The sequence below is a fragment of the Tyto alba genome, unplaced genomic scaffold, assembly GCF_018691265.1.
Source record: "Tyto alba isolate M040663 unplaced genomic scaffold, T.alba_DEE_v4.0 Super-Scaffold_33, whole genome shotgun sequence".
Classification (NCBI taxonomy): domain Eukaryota; kingdom Metazoa; phylum Chordata; class Aves; order Strigiformes; family Tytonidae; genus Tyto; species Tyto alba.
The window spans coordinates 62,031-89,451 of NW_024881308.1; the positions used below are offsets into that span (position 1 = coordinate 62,031).

General features: G+C 42.3%; 1 protein-coding gene across 1 annotated transcript; it reads left to right on the plus strand.

Moving 5' to 3' along the window:
- The first annotated feature begins 4,159 nt into the window (after positions 1-4,159).
- Positions 4,160-27,142, plus strand: LOC116962195 (ral guanine nucleotide dissociation stimulator-like 1). The gene is made up of 13 exons (XM_042801210.1): positions 4,160-4,191; positions 4,764-4,841; positions 6,782-6,966; positions 10,328-10,452; positions 11,130-11,345; positions 15,193-15,296; positions 16,429-16,513; positions 19,016-19,105; positions 20,931-21,017; positions 22,154-22,186; positions 23,642-23,763; positions 24,581-24,670; positions 26,740-27,142. The coding sequence occupies exons 1-13, from the start codon at positions 4,175-4,177 to the stop codon at positions 26,957-26,959; spliced, it is 1,452 nt and encodes a 483-aa protein (XP_042657144.1). The 5' UTR covers positions 4,160-4,174; the 3' UTR covers positions 26,960-27,142.
- The last annotated feature ends 279 nt before the right edge of the window (positions 27,143-27,421 follow it).

Consider the following 27,421-nt stretch of genomic DNA (forward strand, 5'->3'; position numbering starts at 1 on the left):
CTGCGCAGGGAAACCCTAATTGGATTTCCCTGAAAAGGAATATTAACTTTATTTCAGCCCAAACTAAGACAGTAATGGTCTTAGAATGCAACTAAATGGAAGTTAAATGTTACATATGTTTTTCCTCCTTTCCAATATTAAATAACCATTTTTTGAATATAAGGCAGATTTTTAGGAGCATAATCCTTTCTCTCTAAAAGATCAAATAAACACATGTATTTCTGCCCTTGGTTGGTACATAGTCACATCAGGGAATGAGAGGTTTTTACACACACTGAGTAGAATGTGGCCGTAAGTCAATACATCATGAGTTGGGCAATCTGCTGGATAGAAAATTAATAGTTAAATACAGTGGTGCAGACTTTATTCCCTGTTTGAAAGCAGTTGTATTCTGTAACTAGTTATTTTCAGAAGTCTATTTTAATTGTAAGATGAAAAGTCAGCAAGAAAACTGAATTATTTTTTTTTCCCCGGGAATGGTTTGCTTAAGGAAAATTTGGATGGAGGAGAAGTGTAGTGGTGGTAACATATCCTCTTAGCCTTTCTGTAATGGTGGGGTTGCGCTGGGGTAGCAGTGGGGTTTGATGCAGTAGTACTGTGCATTGTCTTGTCTGTTTATAAAAGGCATTAATGGGTTCATGACACAAGCCCAAGCTACCCAGTTTGTAATTTCACAATCTGTTTGAACAGATGTAAACCTGCGATGCTTCCAGAAATTGTCTTGCAGCTTGCACCCAAACCTGTGTCAACCTGTGTGTTTCTGTAGCCGTGGGGTGAACTTGTGTGGCTTAAACCTGAGCCCACGGAGTGTTTCGGTGGGACCAGTTTCACAGCCCACTTTGCTGTAGCAGACAGGCAGAAAAGGGCCTCTGGGAATGGCTCCTTTCAGTAGCTTCAGCTCAATGTGAAGTGGTGCCATTTTGCAGTTGAGATGAGGCTGCAAGTTTCCTAGGACCTCTGCTTACCTACTGGGTCTATGCTCATCACAGTCTGTTGACAGGTCCCTGTGGCTTGATTCCTACAAGATGCTCCTGGATCTTTCAGGGCTTCCTACAGACAGAGGCACTTTTCTGCCAAAAAACCTGCGCTTGGGCCCACTTCTTAGAAAGTCCAGAACATCGTAGGATACTGCTATTATTCCTGATTTTTCTTTCCCTATCAAGTCTGGGGGTTTTAAAAATTGTTTTTGTGTTGTGGGTTTTTTTGGTTGTTTTTTGCTGTGGGTTTTTTTGTTGTTGTTGGGGGGTTTTTTTGGTTTGTTTTTTTTTTTAACACAACAGGCTGTATTTTAATGTAACAATGACAGTTTGTTGGACCTCATTAAGCTGGGAAATGAGATGTCCTCGTGCAAGAGTAGCAAAGCTTTAGACTAATATTAAAGACATCTATATCGCTTGAAACAAAAAAGGGTATCTATTATAAATAATTCAAAAGCAATGGAAGGTAGTGATGTAAATATGGAGTGGGTGGGTTATTCCTAATTATTTTATGAATTGATTAATATTTTTTCATTGTGTTTTGTCATGTTTCTCATGTCCCTTTTTGTATGCAAAGCATTCATACAAGGCTGTGTAGTGAATGGCTCTTTGTCCAGGAGCTGGTGAGAACAGAGCAGTGGAAGTCTGCAGAAATGCTGTTCTTTACATCAGATGTATCATTAACTCCTCCTAACCCGTATTTAATGACCTGTTGTTCATGCAGAGCTCTTGCATTGAGAAATAGGCAGAGGTTTACATCTGGCAATTTAACGAAACATTATAGATTTCTCCAATTTTGTACAGAAAATTTGCCCGCTCTTTATTACTGTGTTATGCATTTATATTATAAGAATCAGCATGTATCTCTAGTGGGATTTAAATGCAAATGCCTAATGTTCTACAAATACATATTTTATATTTCATACAATACTAGGACAATGACACTGTGAGTCATCTCAATAAATTTTGCTCTAAGAATTAATGGCAAGTTTTGAAAAATTAATATAAAAATGGAATTCTTATTCAAAACCTGAAGCTTTCTTTGCATATTTCTCCCAGCAGGGGGAAAAATATCTTTTGTCTATTGGCTAAGATGTAGTTTAGTCATCTTACCTAGCAGATGACAATGGAGAGTGAAATCCTCTCCCTTTAGCAACAGGAGAGTGACAGCCACCATAGCATGTAATGTACATTATATCAGCAACATGTCTCAATTCTGTCCTGGGCGATCTCCACCGAGAAGGTGTCAGCATAGTTCTCTAAATATCCCCCTCACGCTCTTTTTGTTTCTTCTTGGTAAGACAGTATGTTACCCAGTGTTATAATATTTGGAAATGCAGGACAAGCTACAGGCCTGTAAGAACAAATATTGAAACCAATACAGTTTAATCTACTAAAATTAGATTAAACTTTACACTTTCGCTTAGCAAAGTATTGGAAGTATTGTTCTTAAGGCTCTTCTGATGTATTCCACCCTTGCAGTAAAGCAGTGGAAAGTATCTCATACAATTAATTGCATTTACTTTGAATTGCAAACACTAGTAATGAGTATTTAGAGTATGACCGAGAGCTGAGAGGGGCCAGGTAGGATTAAGTGGAGAATTCAGGCATAGCTCAGAGTCAGAAAGAAGGTATCTACACAGTTTTACAGCTTCAGTAGTGTGGATCCCAATAAAAAAAAAAAAAAAGAAAAAAAACCACAGGCAGAGTGTGAAATTGCTTGGGAGAATATAGTAGAAAGCACAGAGGCCATCGCACCAACAAATTTCAGAGCAGGATTGACAGCCATTCTTGTGCCAAGGAGTGGTGGTTCCTCTGTGAATGCTCCTGTTGTGATTTACCCTGACCACCGAGGGATCGAGGTGTTATTCAGCATGTTTGGAAGTGGATTCTTACCCCATTGTCAGTTTAGCTAAGCATATTTTTCTTTAGATGCTTGGATTAGCTCTGTGAAATTGCAATGGCAAAATGGGTTATCCTGTATGTACCTCTAAGGACCCTTTCTGTTTTAAGAAGTCCTTAAAACCTACGTTCATATTTCTGCTGTCTCATAAGGCTAGAAGGACTGTTTCAGGATAACTGAGAAGAATTCGAGCCCTTTAAAACATGAGTTTGCAAGATTGTATGCGCGTGTTTTGACTTTTTTTTTTTTTTGCTGAACAGATAAAACGCTGAAATTTCCAAAGTCTTGACCGCTGATGTGAGAACTTAGGTTGAATGAGAGACAGTGTGTTGGTCAGACTAAGCTGCGGGGGTCAAGAGTCATGATTTTGCTCTCAGCTTTGTCACAGATATGTGGTAACAGCTGGGGCAAATAATTTTGTCATGTCTATCTGCAGTTCAGTTGAAGATGCAAGATCTGGTTTTAAATGAGCTGTTTCAGAGAATTCAAGTGGTCTTAGTGCAGAACTCTCAAGGCTAAGTAAGCCCAAGCTGACCTCCTTATGACTGTGGCTCTGCTGCTCCTATAAGAAGGATTAGTTGTTTGCCTTTATTAGTTTGTGTTTACTTTGCAGTGCACTGCAATGTAGGCAAACCATCGATCTTTCTCTGCCTCAGCTTCCCCATCCACAGTGGAATCATCCAACATGAAGCCTTTGTCATAAGATTGTTGAAACTTAAGTTCTTATTTTAAAGTATTGTGGAGTTCTGAGATTGTGAGCCATGGTAGGGCAGTATATGTGTATGAAGGTGGTGCACGATGGCGCAAAACCATTTTATTTACAATCTAGCAGAACTGCTGAGAGTGAGCTTGAATTCAGTTAAAGTAGTTGTACAGATCTGGAATTCTTACATATGAAGCCTTACACTGATACTTCAGAGGAGCATAAAGCTAACACCTCTTATTTTTATTCTTTAAAACATTTTTGGATGAATTTGTTACAGTTCTGACATGAACCTTCTGGACACAAACCGACAGCCAGCTATATTTTCTCTATCTGAGGTTAGGATGTTGTAGCACAAACACTCAATGATGCGCTTGCTCTTCTAACCATTGAGATTAATTGCAGGTGCCAGGCACAATTAGTTGAGCACCGAATGTGTAAAATCAGCTTGCCTTATTCTGGACTGTGAGTAATTGTCTGCCTTCATTAAAGCTGGCTGTAAGGAACCATGCAATTCTTTATGGAGCTGTATATCTGAAACAATGGGCACTCCCATTGAAAATGAAGTGCATAATCCTGCCTTGGAGGCACATGCGCTGCCTATGTAGGTAAGAGATTTTGCTTTGCACTGTTGCAGTTGTGCCCATGGTTTCCTCTTTCCCAGTGATATTTCACAGCGCCACGGGCCATTCCCGCTCAAGACAACTGTGTCAGTAGTTTTGGCACAAGTGGGCACTTGCCACCTAGAAAACTTAGTGTGAAATCATGCTTGGAGTTAGAAGAAATGACAAATACTGCAGAAACAGAAGCTATATTGGAGGAAGTGGTTGTGTTACAGCCTCATTGCACACTGGAATATTGCTCGGGGAAAGGATGGAGTGAAAACAGGCAGAAAGGGTCTTGGAGCTGTGAGCAAAGAAACTGTTTTGGTTGTTCCTCCTGTGTGCAGGCTGCTTCATATAAATTAACAGATTAGGTTGGAAGATACTGGGAGTCTCTCTAGGATTTTCCTCCTCGTAAGTGAAATAATCTGCAGGCTCTTTCATTTTGCCCATCTGTTAAACTCCATGTTTGCAGTTTGAGGTTTTTAGTTGTTTATGAAGATTGTATATGGATTATGCTATTTGGGATTTTGCTTTCATTCACTAGTTTCCTCTAAACCACCCATCTCATTTTTCAGGTATGGAAACCTGGAGATCTCAAGCTATGAAGAAGATGGAGACCAGAATTCCTCCGAATCCAATACAGTACTCAGGACGTAAGTGTGGTTTTGCACTGTACAGCGAGCCCCAGTCAGGATGCGGTATTGGGGGAGGATGTGGGCAGCATAGCTGTTGTTTCCTTTGAAATTTCACAGCACTGTTTGCTTGCTTAAACAGGCTCGTGTAAAGGACAAATATCAACTGTCTCGTGACATATCCAATAATATAACCAAGAGATCTTTCCATCAGGGAAATTGTCTCAGAATTAAACATGAGATGAACACATCTAGGCCAACATTTTGTTGATTAAACAAAGGAGGAGTGTTTGGTTCCCCTGCCTTATCTATGGCAGTAAATGATTATTTCTTATAACTGACTTTATTGTGCATTACAATAGTGCTTGCAGGCCAGAGCTGAGGTTGTTTCAGGCAACGTGTATGCATATATCTTTTTCATTAGTGCCCCTATGATTTACAGTGTTGCTTTTAGAGTGAAATTTAAATTCTGAAGTCATCCTAATTTGCAAGAAAAATAGCAAAGCTGTTTTGAAATGCATTTTAAATGGAAAAAAAAAAAAAAAAAGCAGTTTGGTTATCCTCCTAGCATCGTATGAAACTGTATTTTATCTTTAGATATTGGGTATAAAATGCGCCTTAGGTCATCAGCATTTGTTCTTTGACATCTGTATGATCTGTGGTTTGCATGCATTGTGGCAGTAAAAAGTAGCTGCGTCATTATATTTGATTACAGTATGAAGATGTTTGATTCTGTCAGTGTTACTGAGGGTTGTTTTTCTATGAATTTATTTTAGCTTCCACCAGTTAAGAAAACCTTAAATTTTTTATCAGTGAACTGATTTCTCAAAGTGTAATTGCAGAAGAAGCCTTCAGCTTCCTTTTGTTTTGAGATGGAAGAAAAACTTTGAGCTTTTCTATTCTGAGATACACAGTCCAATCAAGACTGAGAAATACACTGCAGTATTTTCATTTCTGAGATTCAGGCTGACTGTTGATTCAAATGACATTCTATTCTACAATATTGGGCCTGGTATTCCCACTGCTTACCTCCATGCTTTTCTGATGGTTTGTGGGTTGGGATAGGGGGGTTTCAAGTCTGGCTTAAAATGGTTCAAATATCCCCAGCCCTGAAATGTGCCATTAACATACTGAACAACCTCAACACCTGGAAAAGTTATGGAGATGATACTGGGTACTATTGAAAGGTGTTTAAAGAATAATTCAGTGATCAGGCACAGCCAACATGGGTTCACAAAGGGAAAGTCCTGCCTAACTCATTTGGTGTCCTTTTATGATAAGGTCACCCGCCCAGTGGATGAAGGGAAGGTGGTAGATGAAGTTTGTCTGGATTTAGTAAGGCTTTGGATACTATCCCTCGCAGCATCCTTCTGGACGAGTTGTCCAACTGTGGGATAAAGAGGTTCCTGGTGTGCTGCGTGAGGTTCAGACTGGACGTGAGGGTGGTCAAACCCTGGAACAGGCTCCCCAGAGAGGTGGTGGGTGCCCCAAGCCAGTCAGTGTTTGAGAGGCATTTGGGCAATGCCCCTAACAACATCCTGTAGCTTATGGTCAGCCCTGAGGTGGCCAAGCAGTTGGACTAGATGATTTTTGTAGGTCCCTTCCAACTGAACTATTCTATTCTATCATCATTTGATACCCTGAATTTATCAGAAGGGTCTCACTATAGCTTAAATGAATTAGATTCTTTATTAGTTTGCATTTGGGGATTATAATTTGATCCACTTAGAGGAGGGCAAATCAGGAGCAACTTCACTGAAGTCCCTGGCAAAATCTGAGTGATATCTTAATAAGATTCCAGGCATAAAAAGAACAAATTAAATTCCTTGATCAAAAAAGTCTTCATACTGCTTTCATGTGGGTTATGAACGTCTCAGGTTTTTTATTGTTGCTTTAGATACACATGATTGCATCGATAACGCTGTATACAACCAGCGTGTTCTCTCTGTTTTTGCTCTTAGTGCAATAGCATCAATCTTACGAGCCTGGCTCGATCAGTGCGCTGAGGATTTCCGAGAGCCACCCAACTACCCGTGTTTGCTGAAGTTGCTGGATTACCTGAAGAGCAATATCCCTGGCTCTGACCCAGAGAGGAGGGTGCAGAAACTCTTGGAGCAGTTCCAGAACCAAGAAGTGGAAAACGATGGTAAGATACCTTTCCCTTCTGCCCTTCTGTTCTCCCAGACCGTATGGTAGCACAGAGATTTGTGCGGAGTACACTTCATTAACTCCTATGTTAATTGACTGCATTGTGAGGCTCACCAGTGACTTTTTTCTTGTTTCCTTTAAAAAAAAAAAAAAAAACTTCTGTGCAAGGCTGCGGGTTCTGTCTGAGATGAAAGAGTTGTACAGTGTAGGTGCCTATGGCTGTTTATCCTGGAGTGGCTGGGAAATCCAGCACTTCGCTAATATTTAGCCAAAGCTTTGAGATTGCTGCAGCATCCAAGTGGTTAATTGTCAGCACACTTCCCATGCCATGGAATTAAAACACACAGCTGCTCTTTAGCTGGTCTTCTCATTTCAACACCCCATCACTTCCCCCCCAAGAAAAGCCCAAACCAACAAAATACAGAGCTGTGACAAAATACAGCTCAAGTCACAAGCCTTGTTGTCATGAAGTTTTTCCTCTTAGTTACCATCATGTCAAAGGAAGCGTCTGTGGCTGTTTTTTCCTATTTGAGTGGCCGGCTGCTGGTATCCAAGGGCACAGGAAAATCTTACGTTATTGGGGGTCACAAACTACTGAAACAATAGTGAACTGTAGTAACACAAATATGCTGTGTGCAGCGTCAAGCCTGACACGTACCCTTATCCTGGTCAGAAAGCTTCCTGTGGCATAAGCTGAAAAATCATAGGAGCTCACATAGTGTATGAATGAGAACTAGAATCAACTCCCAGCTTTGTTAGAGGGGTGAGAGGGAATAATTCATGTAATAAAGGATAAAGGAAATGACAGGGGAAAAACAAACAAACAAACAAACAAACCAAATAAACAAACAAAAAACCCCACAAAAACCAAACCAACATTTGATCCCATAAAAATAATGTCTGCCGGATGTTCCAAAAATACCATGACAATGCATAATACTGTGAAATGACAAATTAACTTGGCCTTTAACACATACATAAAAAGGAATACCGCACAGAGCCCAGGCGTTTTCCTCATTGAACACAGGTAAGTGAGCAGGATTGCTAATATCTGCCTATTGATGTCCTTTCCTGGGTTTGATTCCCCCAGGTCAAACCAAGAAAGCTCACGAGGGTTATATTTGAGTTCATCTGTTGTTCAAAGTCAACAGAAGTTCTCAGCAGCCCTGCTTCTGCATTTGTTTCCTCAAATAACAGTTGAAAAGGTTCTTTTCAGAGTTACAGATGGGTCAGTTTGAGTGACAACATTTCCCAAATTGCGGGAGAATAGAGGCTGTTAATTAGACTAAAATAAGAGAATGCAATTAACCTGCTGAATCTGCAGAAAGGAGTTTTAGAATTGTCACTTTATCAGAGCTCATTGTTAATTTCAGAGGTTTCTTTCAAAACTCTTAGGGTGTTGTCTGCCATCAAGATTTGCTGATAATTATTGTTCTCAAGCATTCATATTGTGCTATGAATTTACAAATTTGGGTCCTAATCCTACAGTTTGATTTGTGTAATCAGACCTCCATTCAGTGCTGCCATCAGCCATGCCAGTAGATTAGATTGCAGTAGCAGATACATAACTAAAAGCTGTTCCTGGCCTCGACTCTTGCAGCTTGAGCAATACAAATGAAGGTGAGTCAAAGGCTGCAAATTCAGAAAGGACACGTGGCTGCTCTCAGTGAAGTCAAGAGGGCAACTGGGCTTTGAGAGGGCTAAATGGATCAGAGCGATTTGAAGATGATGAGATACTTGAGTACAAGAGGATTCCAGCTTCTTGGGGAGTAGGGAAAAGACTGGTTACACATTTATGAAGGTGGGAGAGAAAGGAGAAAGAGACATGCAAAAAGAAAAGGAAAGTCTTGCATTGGACTCCAGGACCTGATTTTAAAGGCACTGGTGAGGTTTTGAGCAGGCTTGCAGTCCAGTGATGAGGATTTTCAGTTGAATTCCAAGAGCTGAAAGGAAAATGCAGAGTAACATAGCCCAAAAGAGAGAGGAAAAAAGTGTAGCTCTTGTAACAGTTCATTAGAAGTCCATTTAATTATGCACATTGTTACAAAACAGCCACAGAAAAATAATGCTGGAACAGAGGTCTCCACTTATTGCATTTAGCTCTGTCAATAAATTGTGCAATCGGAATGTACAGATGGAAATCTGGATACAGCCTGTAGTTATAATTTCTTACCTCAGAACTGTAGCAATTTACATTGATGATTAGGTTTTGCTAATTAATGAAGAAAGAAGAACCAAACTATTTTGAAAAACAATGATAAAGTATCACTTTACCTGCTTTTTGTTACTTGCATGTCTGTTCTGCTTTAATTGAGTATGAAGTATTGCATAACATACTCTGAAATGTGCTGCTTGGTTTTGTTAAAGAAATCTCAATAGTAGTAAACTCAGTACTTTCACTGTTAATCTTCAACAAACCCATTTTTTTTTCTCCCTTCTTACGGAGTTACTGTCCCTTATGGTAAAAAGGATTAGGAAGAGGATTTGTTTTCAGGGATTTTCTGTTTGACTTCCTCCTCTACCATGGGAAACAAGGGCATATTTCTTTGTGTTTTAACGTGACTTTGTTCCCAACCTGTGGGAGCCAAAAGGTGACATGGGAACATCTGTGAAATCCTTTCTCTCCCACAGTGGATCAGGTCTGTTGGTGAGGACAGCTCTCCTCTCTCACCTCCCCACTGCTGCCTGGTGCAACTTTAGAAGAAGCATTCAGCCGAATGCTGTAGGTGCTTACTGTATTCCCTTTTCTGAGAAAAATTCCCAGAGAGGGAAGGTGAGAGATGCTGGAATAAACTCTCTTCGATATAGTACACGTAGCCACAAATGGTGCCAAGAAATCTGATATCTCCTTGTAGTTCCACATGTGGGAGATGAAATCGGGATATAGGAGCATTCCTCATGCAATATTTTGGGGATAGAACTACATTCTTGTCCCTTTACAGTTTGATTTTATCTTTTTTTTTTTTTTTTTTTTTTTCAGATTAGAAAATGCATGAATACTGAAAAGTAGATTAACAAAATTCTGCAATGTTAATAAGGAATTTTTGTTGGGGCAGTGATGTTTTTTCTTTCAGAAAAATGGTTAGGGAATGGGTTAAGCCACTTTTCTGCTAAGAGACCCTGACCAGCTCAATTCTCTCTAACTCTATTCCTTTTTCTTCCACCTTTTCTCTGACAATTTAATCTTCTGGTCGTCATCTTTCTCACTAAAATATGCAGCACAGTGGGGCCATTAGGTCAGGCAGGACCCTTTGGGAGTTCTGCTATAATATATACAGTGGTGTTTTAAAATAAACAAACATCTGCTTTGATTCACTGCTGTACAAATTTACTAAATTGTGTTTTCGCATCCTGGACAGATGGGTTCCGTAACACTTCCCCCTGTAACCTATATAATGAAGAGGAACTGGAGATCAGCACTCCAGAAGAATTCTCTTTTTTCCAAGAAGACCTTGTGGCAGAACAGTTGACATACATGGATGCAGTATGTAGAGTATATGTACTACTTAAAATGCTAGGGGAAATAGTGCTGGGCTTCTCTCTCTCTCTTTTTTTTTTTTTTTTTAAGTTATGTGAATGTAAGTGTAGTGTTCCAGAACAGGTCTGTTGTTGTGACACAGAACACAGCTCTGCTTGGTTAGCCAAACTTCCTTAGTTCATTGGGATTTTTCCTTCAGCCATTCTGAAGGGTTTTTTTAATTAAAAAAAAAAAAAAAAAAAAAAAAAAGTGTGAATGTATAATGTGTAGCCTTTTTTGCAAAGTTCAATATCTGACACCTGATAAATAGCACATTTTTACTATATTGCTACCTGGCCTAAAGATGTAAAAGTACTCTTAACTGTAGTGCTCTGATTTAGTTTGTCTTTATCGATCTCCTTCAAAATATCAATATAGAAATAATTTTCCCCCTTGGTTATACAACTGATATAATGGTGTCTCTTATTTTCCCAGGATTGTTTAGCTGACAGACATTTTAGAGCATCAAGCCTATAAAAAGTATGCCAAAGTGTATATTTTAAACTAGTGGAAAACAAATATTTATCTTTTAATACCATAATAGATTTTTAGATCCTATTTGTACTGTAAATATACGTTTCTTCTTGTGGACAGTAAAGATCCAGGAGAATCCTGCTGCCTTAACCACCTCTATTTCACTCTAGAAACTTTTCAAGCAAGTTGTGCCCCACCACTGTTTGGGATGCATCTGGTCTCAAAGGGATAAGAAAGAAAACAAGAACCTGGCACCTACCATCAGAGCTACCATCTCTCAGTTCAGTGCAGTTACCAAATGTGTCATCAGCACTATCCTGAAGGACAAGGAACTCAAAACACAGCAAAGAGCCAAGATCATTGAGAAGTGGATTCATATTGCACACGTAAAACATTTATTCTAGACTCTTTAATGTTTCTTGTGCAGATGCCTTGGAGTGAGGGAGTTGGGAGGGGAGGAAGGGGTTGTATGCATTGGTCCCAGGCCAGTGAACATCTTAGCTCTAATTCTTTCTGCTTTTGACTGACTTGCTTTGTAATAGCAGATGAAGTATTGCCCTTCCTCTCCTTAGTTCCTTCCCCACAGTGGAAAGGGGGCTGCTGCTTGTCTCTTCATGGGGTTGGGAGTGCTAATTAATGGGTGAGGCAGATACTGTGTCTTGAGGATGGGGAGTGTCATATACTTGATAATGTAACATTAATGGTAAGATACAGGTATAAATTCAACCAGTTCACTTCCCTAGGCAAAAAAAATACTGCTCATATCAGGGAAAGAAGTGATGGCTGGTATCACCCAACGGTTAGGCTTATTTTCAGAGGAAAGTTTAACAAGCAAGCAGCTAGGACTGGCAGTGGTGCAGTCGGAATACACCTTGCACTTCTCTGCCTTTGGCCGGTCGTGTTTGGTCAATGAGTGTCATGCTCCCCCTCCTGCGTCGATGAACACCCGGGAGTTGAAATCAGATATGGTGGAAGAGAGCACAACTGTTTGTGCTTTCATACACATATATATATATGTGCATGTACCTATGAAAGTAAAGTAAACACAAGGTTTTAAGTAAGTGTAGACAAAGCTAACTTACTTCTAAGAAGTAGCAGACTCTTTAACAGGGAAAAAATGTAATTATTATTCATACTCTTTTGTTCTGAAAAAGTCTTGAGGCTGAAAGGTTGTCTGTTTACTGAATTATTAGTGGTTTACATCAAGTAGACAAACCAGCTGGGTTTGGAGGGGGTGAGAGGTGCAAGCAGTGACCAGAAAAAATAAGTCGAGTTACAATATGGTACCAGTCTCCTCATCTTCTTACCACTCTGCTTTATTGTTGTCTCACATGTTTCTCTAAAACTTTTTTACTCTTGGCTTCAATTCCTTTGTCTTGTAGCAGATTGTGTGTTCCTTAATCTTTGCATGAAAGGGTTTTGCATGACTTCTTTGCATAACTCTAATTTGCTAATTAGATTTTATCTTTAATATTTTACTGTAACCTTTTTAACTCCCCTCACAGCACCGGGCAACTGGAAGCAAACTAGATCTCTCTTTTGAAGAGAACATTTAAAGCACTTTAATATGGATGTGTGTTGACTTTTGTTTTAAGAATCACATGGATTCTTTCCGAACTATACAAAATAAGCAGTCATAAAAAGCTCAAGCCAAACAGAGGCTTTCCAACCTTGACAATGCAACCTTCCAGCAGCAGCATTGTTAGTCCTGGCACCTAAGCTCTGGCAACTGCATGGTTCAGGAAACTGGTATGGGGAAGAAGTCTTTCACCTCTCTCTTGGCACTTACATCGACTCGTTTTTGTTATCATCCAGGCTGCTTAGTAGCCTGTGTGAATGGATTAGGCAGTTTGAGCCCTATTTTCTGCGTGCAGATCTTGAAGTTGCAGAGGGTACCAGCTAAAGGGGCCTTTATGGGGCAGCCTGGGCAAGCAAGTACGAAGCAGCTTCTTGCTCATTCCAGGGCAGCGGGGAGGCCCAGGAAGCCAGGACAGGCACCACTTCCTCTCATCATACTTGTTCTGCGGATGGAGAACTTTGTTCTTCACCTGTGTTGATTCAGTCCTCCTCCCTTTATTTAATTTGTGCACATAATTAAATACTGCAGTCTTAGCTAAGCACATGAAAAATGCGTGTGCACACTCCACAAAATAATTGCACGTGTAGAACAGCTAGTTGCATATATGCTTAGCTGCCCACTTCTCAAGAAAGCTGCTTGCTTTGTGCATGCAAATGAGTGTTTTGAATAGGTAGATGCCTGAATTAGAAAATAATCCACTTGTTAAAGTGCAGTTATTCACTGACTGCTAACTCTGTAACTTAGGAGCGTGGAGTTCCACTTTTGTTATCTGTTCGTGACTTTTGGATCCAGTTTCTTGGTTTACAGGGTAAATTGAATACTTTTTCAAACTGCCAGCCTTCTCTGCTCCACCTAGATCTAGGGTTCCTGAGCAGAAGCAGCCAATTTCACTCACGATATTTTCTTTAAAAATAAAAAGTGAAAATGAAATCATTAATATCCTGTTATGCTTACTTTTTTTAAATCAAAGTTGCTTCTGCACAGGATTCTTTCTGGTTTTCCGCTTGTGAAGGACACAGCATGAAACAAGGTTATTCAGTGCAGTCTTAAAAATTCTTCTTATATACAAATTAAAGCTTGTGAAAGTTTAGTCTGCAGTCAGTTTAAATCATTGAGAACACAAAATCCAACATTGAATTCCTAATGTGCTTTAAATTATGCAACATGTAATTAAGTCAAGATGCTTCCAAATTGGATCTTCCAGGCCAAACTCCTGTTGTATTTGAAAAAACAGAAATGCTGAGAATTTATGCCTCTAAATCCATGTTCTCCCCAGCCTGAATTTCAAGTTGAACTTAAAGAAAAAAGAGTCTTGTTCTTAAATGTGTCAGTCTCTGAAGAAGAGCTATTATGTGGCTTCTTTGGCTCCAAACCATGCAAGAATAGCTTTCAGGTCTTGCATGTCCTACCACGTGATCCTGAACTTGGTCTTTATCTAGCCTAACTGTCAACCTGCTTCAAGTGCTGTCTGCCCACTCAGCCCTCCTAAGCCACGCTTTGTTAAATGTAGCCTCCTAAGTTGCACAAAGATTATTTTTTTTAGGTAAATAAATGGGAGTAAACATACTTGCCTTAGTTGTTCAGTCAATTTTAATGCAACTCATGAGCAGAGTTGCTGATATACTAAGGTCTGACTCTTGTTTCTATGAAGGTTGCTTTACATTTGTTCAGTCCTACAAAGGAAATAAATTATGTCTCTTTTCAGTGTAAGGATCCTTTACACCATCAGCATTATTAGTGTAATAATCAGCCCCATAACAATTGGCAGAAGCGCAATCAGAGTTTGAATACATTCTCATCTACATGCAACAGTCAAATTGGCATGTGTTTTGTCTGCTTAATTTGCATGTACTGACACCTGTTTGTGAGAGCTTGTATTTGCAAGAGTTTCCTAAGTCTGTGGTGCCTGGGCTCTAGTTCATGAGCCGCCAACAGATTTACAGGAGTTCCACGAAGAGTCCCAGACCAAACTTTACCCTTCCTTCTTGCTTCTGTCTGCTTTACCAGGAATCTGTGCTATTTTTTTTGAGTTTTTCAGTACCCATTTCCATCAAAGCTTTTGCCACAGAGAAGCTGCATAAGAAATGTCTATGAACCAGTCTTTCTGTTAAGATTTGATCCCAACTTGGGAAAAGCTGGGAAGGTTTTTCTCTTTAACAGTGTGCACATACTTGAATATCGGGTTATTCCTTTGCATGTCTTTATTTTTAATTGACACTTAGCTGATTGAGGGTTTACATTTTAAATACCACATACAAAGAGGCAAAGCCTGGGTTTCCCCCTAAGGGGTAAAAGGGATTGGTAACTGTAAACAGCTTCTTAAGAAGTGTGACATTTGTGCTTTTTAGCCTAGCTTCATGGACTCAGTTCCACTTTTATTTTTATTGGGACAACTGGAAGCTGTAACGCTGCAACATCACCACAAATACAGGAAAGTGAGGAAAACAAGATATAAGTGCCAAAGCCCATAAAGTGTTTGGTGGCTGGAGGCTGGCTGGGGGGGAAGTGATATTTTTGATACTCAATATTTGTACAGCTGCCTGCTTAGCAGTGAGAATGTGTAGCAAGCATGACACCCGTCAAACAGAAGAGCGCTAACGTATTCGTAATGCTGACATTTAATGCTCCTGTATTTCTAACCGCTCCTTTCACAGGAATGTAGGATCCTGAAGAATTTTTCCTCCTTGAGGGCCATCATTTCAGCTCTGCAGTCCAACTCCATCTATCGGCTAAAGAAGACGTGGGGGTGTGTTTCAAAGTAAGCCTCCCCCTCCGTTCCTGTGGCTAGCCCCAAACAAAGGCAAAAGCTCAGTGCTCGCTCTTCTCATCTGATTCTTCTCAGCCTTCCTATTCTGCTCTGCTGTGGACATCTGTTCTCTTAGAGGATCTCTTCATTCCTGTGAGGCTCAGACCCCTTTTTTGGGTCTGACTGCTGTGAGCTCCTCTTTCCTATTTCTGTCCTTTATCGCCTATTAGACCTTCCACAACCTATTTTGAAAAATTATAGGACTAGCTACTCACGCAGCACATGCGCACCACCCTTGGAAGGCAAGCAAAAGGGCACCATGATACCTGCCTGTTGTCTCCTCTCCTGTGAAGTTGGAGGAGGCCCAGGTTACTACAAACCCGCACTAATCCTCTCCTGGTCCTGACATTTCCTTAAAATATATCCCCAAACTACAAAATCCAAACCTGTTTTGAAGCTGCTATTTCCCACAGGGGAATACCTTTTTGTGCAACTGGCATATTTACCGCATGCCAAAGAGACACCAGAAATCTCTGTGTAGGGAAGATGGTGTTCTGCTCGTTCAGTTTGAGAATAGATTTATTTCCTTTGCCTTTGATAAACAAAGAAAAATGTCACTCTGCCATGCAGTCTAGTTCTGCATTTCCACTAGAGAGATGGGGTCTTTCCTTGCGCTGCCCTGTGTTTCTGTTCCTGACCAAAATGTTGCCATCTTGTGTTTATAGTGTTGGGTAATAAAAAGGGGCTGGTGCACTTAAAGGCTTCTAGCTTTCCAGAGTGTGTGACACAGGGCAAAAATCTGGTTCTTAGGATACCTCTCACAGCTATTTTTCTGTTCCTTTGTATCCATTTACCCACTTTCTCACAACAATCTGATAACCTACAGTGTGATTAAAGGCCTGGCTCAGCGTCTGCATACTTATGGCATTTCCTTGTGATGCTGTCAAATAAGGCCTGACTTTACTGGGAGCACCAGAGATCCCAGGAAAGTTCCTAGTAGGTGTGCAGCATCTCACTGGATGCATTTTGTTGGTGTTATCTTTTATATGCCCAACTGTTAATGACTGATGAGGAAAAAATAGGAATCTGCTCTGATTTAGAGTGCTTACCGATAACCTAAATGATTTAATCTTTTCCTGTACAGGGACATAATGCTGATATTCGAAGAGCTGTCTGATATCTTCTCGGACCATGACAATTATTTGACAAGCAGGGAGCTGCTAATGAAGGTGAGAATTAACTTCAGTAGCAAGGCTTGTGATCTCAATCAAAGCTGAGTTTAGCCCTTTTTCTAACCAGCTGCCAAAGCTCAGCATTCCCTGAGCTACTCTATGTGGTGCTTCAGGGAAGATAGGTCTGTAAAACCGGTGCTTTTCTCCTGGGATAAGAGGTGATTTTGTCCTTCCTGAAAGCACCTACACTAGCATTAGCCCGCTGAGCTTGGACACCCACATACAGCAGGCTGCAGCAGCGCAGATTCTGCGTGGGCTTGTTCACAAGGCAGCGGGCCAGGACCCCGTGGAGCCCCTCCAGTTGCACGTCCCCCTGCTGTAGTGAGGTACCTGGTACCGCTCCCCTGGGCACGGTGATGTCCGGCTCGAGGAGCTGCGCGCGCCCGACCGGGCCTGTGGTACCACTGGAGCCACAGCCAGAGCGGAGAGGTGCTGCACAGCGTGGTTTTAGCGAGCTGAGTTACGAATTAGCACCTTGGCTTTACACTGCTCCCTACAGAGAGATGGGCCGCTGGCTTGTGCGCCCCCCGAGCAGACCTGGGAAGGCTCAGGTTGGCACTGGTGAGTGCGGGGCAGCTCCGAACGAGGTTCTCAGCTGGGTTGCACTGCTCCACTGCTTTTGACTTCACTGGAACAAAGCCACTCAGCTTCAGCTGAGGAATTAAACCAAGATGTTTATCCAACTATCTCGTACCTTTCTTGGAACTAGAAAACAGGGCTGGGAATTTTGAAGGAACAGGCTTCCTGCTCTGTGCGTGGCCAGATGGACAACAAATCAGGCTCTGTCTGCAACAGTTTGACTTGTGCACTTTGCTGGGCGAACCCCAACAAGCTCAGGAGCTTGAAAGAACTGAGAAAGAATAGCGGGGAAAGGTTATATCCTGTAGAAACTAAGGAATGTTTGTGGCAGTTTTTTCTGTTTACATAAAAAAAATTCTATAAACTGGCTAGCCAGTTTACTTTTTGGCAGTTCTATCCAGTCAGTCTGGCATTTGTACCTTACCCCTTTGCCTTGGTATCTGAAACACTGTGTTTTGCTCAGGAGTGATGGGCGAACACATTCGGGCCTGTCAGTCGGTTTTATCATCCATTTATCAACATCTGTAGCTAAATTTTAAAGTAGGTGAGACAATAATAAGCACAGAGGGAAAATGTGTGTTCAGAACAGCTTATTAAACTAAATATTAAACAGACAAAACAACAACTTAATCTGAGCCCAGACCTTCTGGCTCCCAGCAAATCACCCTCTCCGGCTGCTGTAAGTAGATTTGCAAAATATTTTGAAGGCAGTGAGAGGAGAAAAATTCCACAGAACAGCTAGAACCTCTCTCCTACTTCTCATTTTGGGCTGTTTTGTAATGACTGGGGGACTAATGTCCACTGAATCCTTAAAGTCTTTGTTTTCTTTCACTATAAATAGTGTCTCTAGGGTAGCTGTGTTTGACCTGGACTATCCATCCTGCAAATTTCAGTGTAGAGCAGACAAAATGCCATATGACACAGGTTGGCCGGCACGGAGAGGGAGCACTGTGTTCTCTCCTCCCCAAACAACAGCTCTCCTGCGAGCTGCAGTTTGAGCTCCTGTGCCTGCCTGCCTGCCTGCCTGCCTGCCTGCCTGCCGGCTGCTGTTAGAGAATCTCCAGTTTACCTATCAGTATCTTGAAAACATTGTGACAACACTCCTTTTTCATTTGCTCCAGTTCTTCAGCTGAGGAAGGAAATACAGTTTGAGTGATCTGTTCCTGAACGGTGACTGAGAGAAGTGAATGTTGTAATGAGAGGATCTTTACAAGTTCAGGCTGTTGTTTTGTGCCTCTTAAAAACACTGATAATGATTCATGCCCCATCTATCCAACGGCTGGAAAAAATAACAGTAACTCCCAGCGTCCTGTATGGATCCAGGGAAATAAAGTCTACAGATCTATTGTGAAATAGCTCATCCATTCACAGGAAGACTTGAATTGTGGAGGTGAAAGCCTATTACTTTCATTTCCTGCGTGTTTTTGGATTAGTCAGTAAGACACAGAGGGTAGTTGCTGGATCTCTATGTTGTGGCACAAGAAAAACAACAAAGCCTTCCATAAGATAGAGATGTTTACTTGTAGCGGTCCTGATTAGGAAATTAAACAGAAATCCTGAGGCCAAGAGTGTTAGGGTAGAGTTCAGAGAAGCATCTGGCCACCTGAAGTATGGCTAATCTTCTCTCATTTAAACTGTCAGGAGATTTTCAACAGCACTTAGCTTTGTCCAGAGTAGAGCCATTTTGCAGACAAACTCCCTTCTAGTCATCTTGTGGGATTTTGTCCAAAATTCCCAATCAGTCTACAGTCTCAGAAAATTAGCACATGTACGTATACATGCACGTACCTGTACAGCAAATATTTTTGCTGGCCTAGCTTGCCTTGTTAAGTGCATTTGCCATTCTTTTATACAAATGTAGTTGTCAGCTTACCACTTAGCTCCTCCATTCATTGCCTTTAATTCTCTTTTGTCTCACAGGAAGGGACATCCAAATTTGCAAACCTGGACAGCAGTGTGAAAGAAAATCAGAAAAGGACACTGAGGCGACTGCAACTTCAAAAAGATATGGTGTGTTTGGGTTCCTTTTACTCCCTTTTTTGGACTGGTAACATGATTAAACCTAACTGGCGAATTATGTAAGAAGCAAAATCTAGAAAGGTATTTAACAAAGCGAGTGTGCAGTAGGTAATGCTCTTGATTGAGCCCTCTGTCAGGAAAAACAATCACATCAGTGATGTCGATTAGCTGATACAAAGCAAGTGAAGCAAAAGGTTTAGACTGAATATGCAGTCAGAATGTTTGTCCCTGTAAATATATGCCCAAAGCTGTACTTCCCTTAAGCTGTGGAGCATAGGATGCCTGTAAGACTATGTGTGTGTACCTATAACGTGCCTATATAGAGAGAGATGATCCCACCCGTGCATACACCCGTATACACAAGCAATTCCCAGGTGGGATTTGTGCTGCAGCCAGCCCAAGCTGGGCAGCTCCGGGCTGTCGTGCAAGCCGGCTGCCTCCTGCGCCAGCACCGCCCGCGTCCCCAGGGGCTGGAGGAAACGGACAGGCAGAGCACCAGCACCGCCAGTGCGCCCAGTGAGCTGACCCTGGGAAGGCTCAGGGATTGCAGGGTTGGGTGGGCGCAGGCGGGGGCCCTGTTAGGAGCCCTGGTGCCAGTCTCCCTCCATCCCCTGCCAGGGGGTAACGGGGGTACAGGCTGGCTGCTCCCCATTCCACACGCGTTTGCCTCACATCCCAGCCAGCTGCTGGGGATGGACGCCGAGACAAGGGTTTGGCCGTAGTTTCAAGTCTTGCAGAGATTTAGTAAACCTGTCATATAGAAGGGTAACAGATGATTGATGAATATAAACGTGTGTTCTTCATTTTCAACTGTCTTGTTTCTGTCCTACAGGAAAGAACTCCATTAACTACTCCTGTTACCCTTTAGAAAGAAAGATGGGGAAAGCCACACAATTTTCATGTAGTAAAATATGTAAAGTAAATGCCGGAATTCTTGTGATAATTAGCTCTGGCCAGAGCAGAAATATCATTTACTTTTAAGCAAGCTCACGAAGCTTCTGACGTACCAGCTTGAAAACTGCAGAGACTTCTACAGAGATGGCTTTGTAAAATGTGTCCGGTTTCCAGTCTGCTGGTGAAAATGGTTTTTGTCTCAAACTTGGCAAAGATTTAAAAGGACAGGGGGAGAGAAATCTGGGATAGGGAGGCAAAAGTGCTGAATATGATTTTTTTTGTTTGTCTATTTGTTTGACTGGAAAAATACAGACACTTTTGGATGGTAGAAACAAGCATTTCCTTCACAAGTGTAGAAACACTCTACAACTGCTAGCAGTCTAAAAAGTTTAAAGTTTGAATAATTACTATTAAAATGTAGTGAATGGCTGGAGAAGATGGTCATTTCTTGGAGGAGAAAAACTGTAATTTGATTTGACTTGACTCTCAAATGGCATAACACCACCATTAAGTAAAAAAATCCACTGGAATGAGGCAGAGAGAGAGAAACTGCTTACACAGGCTAGCCAGGGCCATTCCCCAGCTCGTTCTCTCATAGCAGGTAACCGAGGGACCCTGTCCCTGCTGCTTCCACAAGCAGGGTTTCCTGGTGAGCCACTGTTAGAAATCAGGGTGTGGTGGCAATGTTATAATATAAAACCACTTGGCAATATCTGTGAGAGCATCCCGCTCTCATTAGAATTTGATTTAAATTCTAGATTAGATGCTGAGGATGATGTTATGAAAGAAAACATAATTTCTAAGACCGCTGTTTGGTTAAGGAAACTGCTTTTATTTCATTTTCTTATACAGGCATATTCTAGCGTTCTAACTATTACCATTTCTCAGTCAATTAATCCAACATTGCTGTGATCACTTGCAGGGATTAATGAAAGGCACGGTACCTTATCTTGGTACCTTCCTCACTGATCTCATCATGCTTGACACAGCACTTCAGGACTATATTGAGGTAATTTAAGTCAACTTTTTGAATCCTAAATGTCATCCCTGCCTTCCTGGCACAGAGCGTGTCTGTTTCTGTATCTCCTACTGGGTTCCTGTGCAGTTCTTAAAAATGGAAGCATCTATTTTCAAAAAAAAAAAAAAAAAAAATTGAAGCAATATGCAGTTTTATTAGCAACAAGAATCTTGTGTGAATTCAAGTATCTCAAGGGACAAGCTTAATATTGTATTTTGTCTTGTTTTCTTAGGTTAGAAAATGTGAAGAAAGTAGGCTTTGCATTATTCCATTTTATTTTTCTGAAAACAACATTTTAGACGTGAAGATTTCTGTGAATAAATGGTAAAATACACAGAATCACGAATTCAGCTCCTCAGACCGATCACTGAAGTGCTTCAGTATTGACTCAGACACGTGATCGAAGATTTGTTTTGTTTTCATTTCTCTTTAGCTGAGCAAGCGGGGGGGAACCAGTTTAGCATCAGAAAGGAAAAAAGGATTGCAAGAGAGTCTGATCGTTTAACAGAGACTGAGGATGCAGCCAGTTTTCAAAGGCGTTTGAAACCATGAATAGAGACACTGCAGCCTTCCTTGCGCCGGTGTTGATATTTCTGATAAGAATGGACAAATATGCTTCTCCCTGGGCTGACAGTGGTTGTTGGTTTTTTTTGGTGGTTGGCTTTGCAAAACTGCACTAAAGCAGGTCTGCGTAAGGTTGCTATATACCCATTTTCTTTTGGGGAGTTGCCCTGCTGTCCATGCTTTGTGCTCAGTTGGTGTTTCTGAAACTCACCGGGACCACCGTTAAACTCACAGCACAGGCAAGAGCCAAGTTTGTTTCTTGCATGCAAAATCCCGTTAGTGTTTTTCAGACCTGATCTCGACACAGCTTTGATGAGCATTCTTGTATCGGGCTTTTCTCCTTGGGAAGATTGCCATATAGGCCATGAGGACAGATATCCTTTGGAGACTTGGATAGATGAGTGCTGTGGTTTATACCAGATCTGGAAACAGGTATTTTTAGAAGGTCCTTGCTCAGGGCAGGTCTGCGCTTTACATTAGCCTTGCTACTTCATCCTGTTTGTGATTAAATTCAACTAAGCATGTGCTTTTCTACTCTGATCCCCTCTCTTTCCTTCCAACAGGGTGGCCTGATAAATTTTGAGAAGAGACGAAAGGTAAGTTGAATGTCCTGTGATTTTTAGTTTACTGATGCCCTCTTCTAAAGCGTTCTCTTGGCAAGGCCATTTGTCATTGCTCGGGCATATACAACAGCTGCTAATTTTAATGCCAGTTTGTGAGGAAAGAATTAGACCCCTGAGATACTGTGAGCTTCTGCCAAACTGTGAGGGGTGGCGCAGGATGAGAACCTACCTTTTAGGTGTGTGCAGTAGGGGAAGAAAAGCTGCAGGCCATGGGATTTACATTTGGGGCATGCGCATTCCCTCCATTTGGTGTGCATGGGAATACTATATCCTCTGTGTTGAAGCAGACCTGGTGGCATGAGACCTTTGCTTTCCAGAAGATACAGTTTGTAAATATCTTCCTTTTGCTGCAGCAAACTATTTGTAGGTAAAAGGCTGCAGACGAGACTGAGAAATAAGTGCTATCACTTTCCTTTCAGCCTGATGCTTGTTGGTCAGAGATAAGTGATGTTATGTAGGAGTAAAGGTACCAGGGTTACATCCATCTGAATGAAGTGATGCTGAATCTCCATTCTGGGGTCTGAGAGCAGACTTGGGTTTGGCTGTGACAGAGCCATCTCCTTCCCTGAACTGCTCCCAGCTCTACAAACCACTTCTTGGACTTGCCTTGTACGTCCAACTGCATGGGGGCTCAGGGCACTAACAATGCGATACACGAACTTCTCTGTGCTCATCAGTCCAGCTTCACACAAACCGGTGGCAAAGCTGCCCTCTGAACCAGGCCGAGTACTCGGCTCCCTTCCTGCATCCTGACTCTGTAACCTGCTCTGACACGAGGGGTTTTTTAAGAATTACTTTGGCGAAGTGCGTACGCAACTGGAGTTAGAGAAGAGCGGCACCTGCTAGTCACGAACATTACGGGCAGCATTTTATATTCCCCTGATGCAAGCGTGAGTGCACAATGTGCAAAGCTGGGGAGGATCAGGCTCTGCTTTCATCACAGCCACCCCTAATTATTACCCTCGCTTGCTGCCCGAGAACCACCTGAGCACAGAGCAGGATTTTTCTCTCGCAGCTGGTCCGGCCAGCGCAGGGGTGAGCAGGTAGGGTAACGTGAAGACTTTAAGACCCTTTGCTACCCTTGTTCCTAGAGGAACAACCAGCAGTGCTTCGGTTAGCACGTGGGAAAAGCTCTGTGGTGACGTACGATTCCTTCTGTTTGTCTTCTAATTTGCGTATGTCAGAGACAGCGTTCACATTTCAATGCACGTGACATATACTGGGAGGGGGAGGAGAATATACATATAGTGGGGTGGGGGAGACTTGTTTGAAAAAGTGGTTCTTGAGATAGTCACTCAACTGAAACTGAACTTCAGGTCAAATGAATTTTGTCCAGTTGTTGCATGTGTTTAGTATATGAATGTGTGAGTTTGGTTTTATCTTGTTTTCTAATTACAATTCCTATTTGATTGTTTCTTTTTTTTTTAGGAATTTGAAGTCATTGCCCAAATTAAGCTCTTGCAATCTGCATGTCACAGCTATTGCATGACACCAGACCAAAAATTCATCCAGTGGTTCAGAAGACAAGAGCATTTAACTGAGGAGGAGAGGTGGGTTCTCGGTGAAGTGGGCTTTTCTTACCCCACACCCACCTGCAGGTAGGTTATGTCAGCCTTTAGCCGTCCTTTTACAGCAGCTCACGTGCACTGCCGCTCCAGGAGGGTGGAAATACACCTGCCTCCTGCTAAACAGCTGTGGAAAAACTGTCGGACACTTAGCATGGTTGATTTTTGAGACTGGAAATCTGATGGCCTGTTGCGTCTGGGCTGTCTCTATGCCCAGGCACACACTCCGAGGTCGATCCTGCAGGATGTCATGGTGCGGGCAGCGAGCGTTGGGCTGGTGGGTGCGGGCAGCAGGGAGCCAAGGCAACGCAGGGCTCTCTCAGCACTCCCCACATCACCCGCTCCCGGGGGTTTGGGGTGGGTTTTGCAGCCCTGCTGAGTTCTGTGCTGCTGCACATGCTGCTAGACCAACCCAAGACAATTTATTGACAGCATTTTAGTATCTCCACTAGGTATGTGGGTGCCACTCTGCTGCATTAAGAGTGTAAGCACAGATACATATTGCATTGTACTGAGTCATAGTTAAAAAATGTCAGCTTATCTGGGATTCACATGTTAAGTATTTTTTTTTTAATAAAATTATGAATGTCATCCAAAAAAGCACTAGTTTTTAAAACTATTATAAAGAAGTGAAATATCCCCTTCACCATGGTAAAATGTAGAGCACACTATGTTCCTCTTTGTGGGGTCGCAACTTTCTGTGAAGTGGGAATAACTGGAGGTTTCTTGAATATTGCTACTTGGAGATAGGTAACTAATAGTACTGTCTGTAAAAATTAACCCAGTGGCCTCTGTCCTGCAGTTACAGCCTTTCATGTGAGATTGAAGCAGCTGCTGACACCAGCACTAGGTTGCCAAAATCTCGGAAAAGCATGGTGAAGAGGCTCAGCCAGTGAGTACGACGGGGCAAAGGGTATTTAGTGTGTTAATAGGAACCTGAATAAATCAAACAAGCAGTACTGGCTTCACCAGCTGAAAAACCCAGCTGAGGATCCAGACCACTGCATTACTTTAAGGAGATGCCATCAGCTAGAAATGCAAACTTCTGTCTGAAGCGGTCCCTTTCTGTTGTTATAAGTAGTCATGAGGATTAATAATGATGGAAGAGATTAGAAACAAGCAAGCCTTCCTAAGGTGTCAGAAAAAGGAACGATTTTAGTGCTGGATTATAAATTCAATATCTATTGTGTAATTACTGCCCTGAATGCAGAGGCAAAACAGTAAATGACGATAAAGTCTGGACTATTATTAGTCAGTCTAATTTGTAGTACACACGCAAAAATTTCTTGCAGGATTCTAAGCTGAAATTTAAGGTTAGCCCTTGATAATAGAAACAATCTGCCTAACTGCCTTCAAGTTGGAGAATGAAAAAAATCATGGGGACATGGTTCAATTCAGTCTAATACCGCAAAGATTCCAACAGGAGGTGGGTGGAGAACAGGGGCATGTAGCTAAGCAGACGCAGGAAGCAATAGACTAGCAGGAATTCACAGAAAGCTGCAGGGAATGAGAGCAGAGATCAAAGACAGAAGTCAAAATATCTTAAAGGTGAAAAATTTGAACCTGATGCAAGGGGAGGTATAAAGGGACTCCCACGTACCAGTGGCATGATCAAGATGAGGGGGGAAATGATGAATTTAACAGCACTATCAGCTCTTAACTGTCCTTCCTTGCTTGGTTCTTGTGCCTGGTCTCCTCAGAACAGCCAGTAGCCATTCACTTCACGTCAGCGCTACGGCAGGTTAGGGTCTGGAAGAAGAATGGATGTTTTCAATCTAGAGTTTTGAGTTCTGATATGAAAAGAAAAAAAAAAAAAATCTGGGCAGCTGTTTGGAAAGTGTTGCGATTAGTCCATCTGAGTTCCATTTCGCTTAGTCCATCTGTTGAGATGTTATGAAAACGTGAGCTTTGCAGACGGCAGTGCCTGAACTCTCGGTGGCCTCTCATTTGCGTCTCCCTCGGCACGTGCCTAAGCTGCGTGTAAGAATTGTCGCTGAGGAGCACAGGCTTTATTCTCTCGTTTCTGACTGCGTTTCAGTGCTGCAGTATTGTAATTTGCCGTGTGGAGTTCGTTTGCGCTGTGCAGTCTTTGTCTAAAGAATTGTTTCATCTGCACTCCGAATGTATTTCGCAAATTAATACTGTAGGAAAGACTGGCATAATTCATCCCAGCAGCAGTCAGTGACACCTCTCTAAATTGTTTTAATCATTAACTGCATGCTGACATAGCACCTAATTCACCTGGCTTCTCGGCTTTATATATTATACAAGTTTGTTGACACTCCTTTAAATTTACTTGACCTGCATTTAAAAATGAGTCTCGGAGAGGGAGAGCCTATATTTTACACTTTCTTCTGATCTCGTTGTGTACGTCTCCGTTCTTAGAAACTGGTATCTGTGGCACCTTTATGGAGTGAAAGAATTAGCAGCAGGGATGAGTTCGCCTTTTGAAGACCTTTGCCCGGTGCAGGGCCGTGTGTCTCCTTTCACTTACGGTTTCAGGCGCTCGTGGCGACCGCGTGGGCCTTGAGCCGCCTCACGTCAGAGGGACCGGGCTGGGACAGCAGCTTGCAGGGCTGCGAGGGGGGGGGGGGGGGCAGCTGCCGGGCCTCCAACCCGCCCCATCGCTTGGCAAACACAACGGGTTTAGGATCAATCACTTCCTAGCAAGTGGGTCTGAAAATTCAACGGACCGAAGGGGAGTGTCGTTTGTGATACTTGAGCATTAGCTCCGATTTTGGCCGTGCAGCTGCTGGGTACGCTAGGTCAAGAAGGCATTGTGTTAGTGCGTAACAAACTCCTGACAAACCCTCTGAGCACCACAGAGGAAATGAAAACAATAGGCCACGAGATAGGAAAACAAAACAACACATAAGCTTTTTGAACCAAGTGACAGCTTTGCTCAGCCCAGCCCTGTTCTGCTTTCACTTACTGGCTTTTACGCTTTCTTTTCTGTACTAGATTGTTTCTAGGCTCCAAGGTGCTCACTCACAGCACACCCACCAAGGAGCAACCCAAATGTGCTCCGAGTGGGAGCTCGGGTGAAAGCACCAACTCAGCCAGCATTTCGTTGTTTGAGTTTAATCAGTCTGAAGATGAAGATGTCTTCACCACTGCCATGGGCACTCTTGATGAGCCTCAGGAACAGGTACGGTCTGGGCCTTGCTGCCGGTGTAAGTAGCCTGTGAGAGACTCTTGATCCCGCAGGCAGGCCCTAAACGCTTGCCTGAGCCTGCTGGTCTTGACTACAGCATTGCTTTTAGTGGCATGGAGAGACTCCAGAAATAAATGTGTAAAAATGGAATCAATCCAGTCGGGCTCTTTGCACAAAGCCTTCTAAGTTGCCACGGTAGAAGGCAGACTGAAGTTTTCTTTCTCTGAAACCGGATTTTCTTGTGAGGCCTGGCAGTGGAGAAGCATGAGGTTAATTTTTCTTTCGGTCCCTCATTGTGCTTTTTCTGAGGGATGGGGCAGGCTAAAGGCATTTCTACCTTCAAGCCTGTGGGAATTGGGGTGAGGAGCCTGAGCACCATGCTCACTCCTGGCACGTGGCAGCATGACATTAGCAGTGACATGGCCAAGAGGCTCTCTAAGCCCCCACAAACAAAGCAAGAGAAAAAGGAGATGGGATCAGCTGAAGAGA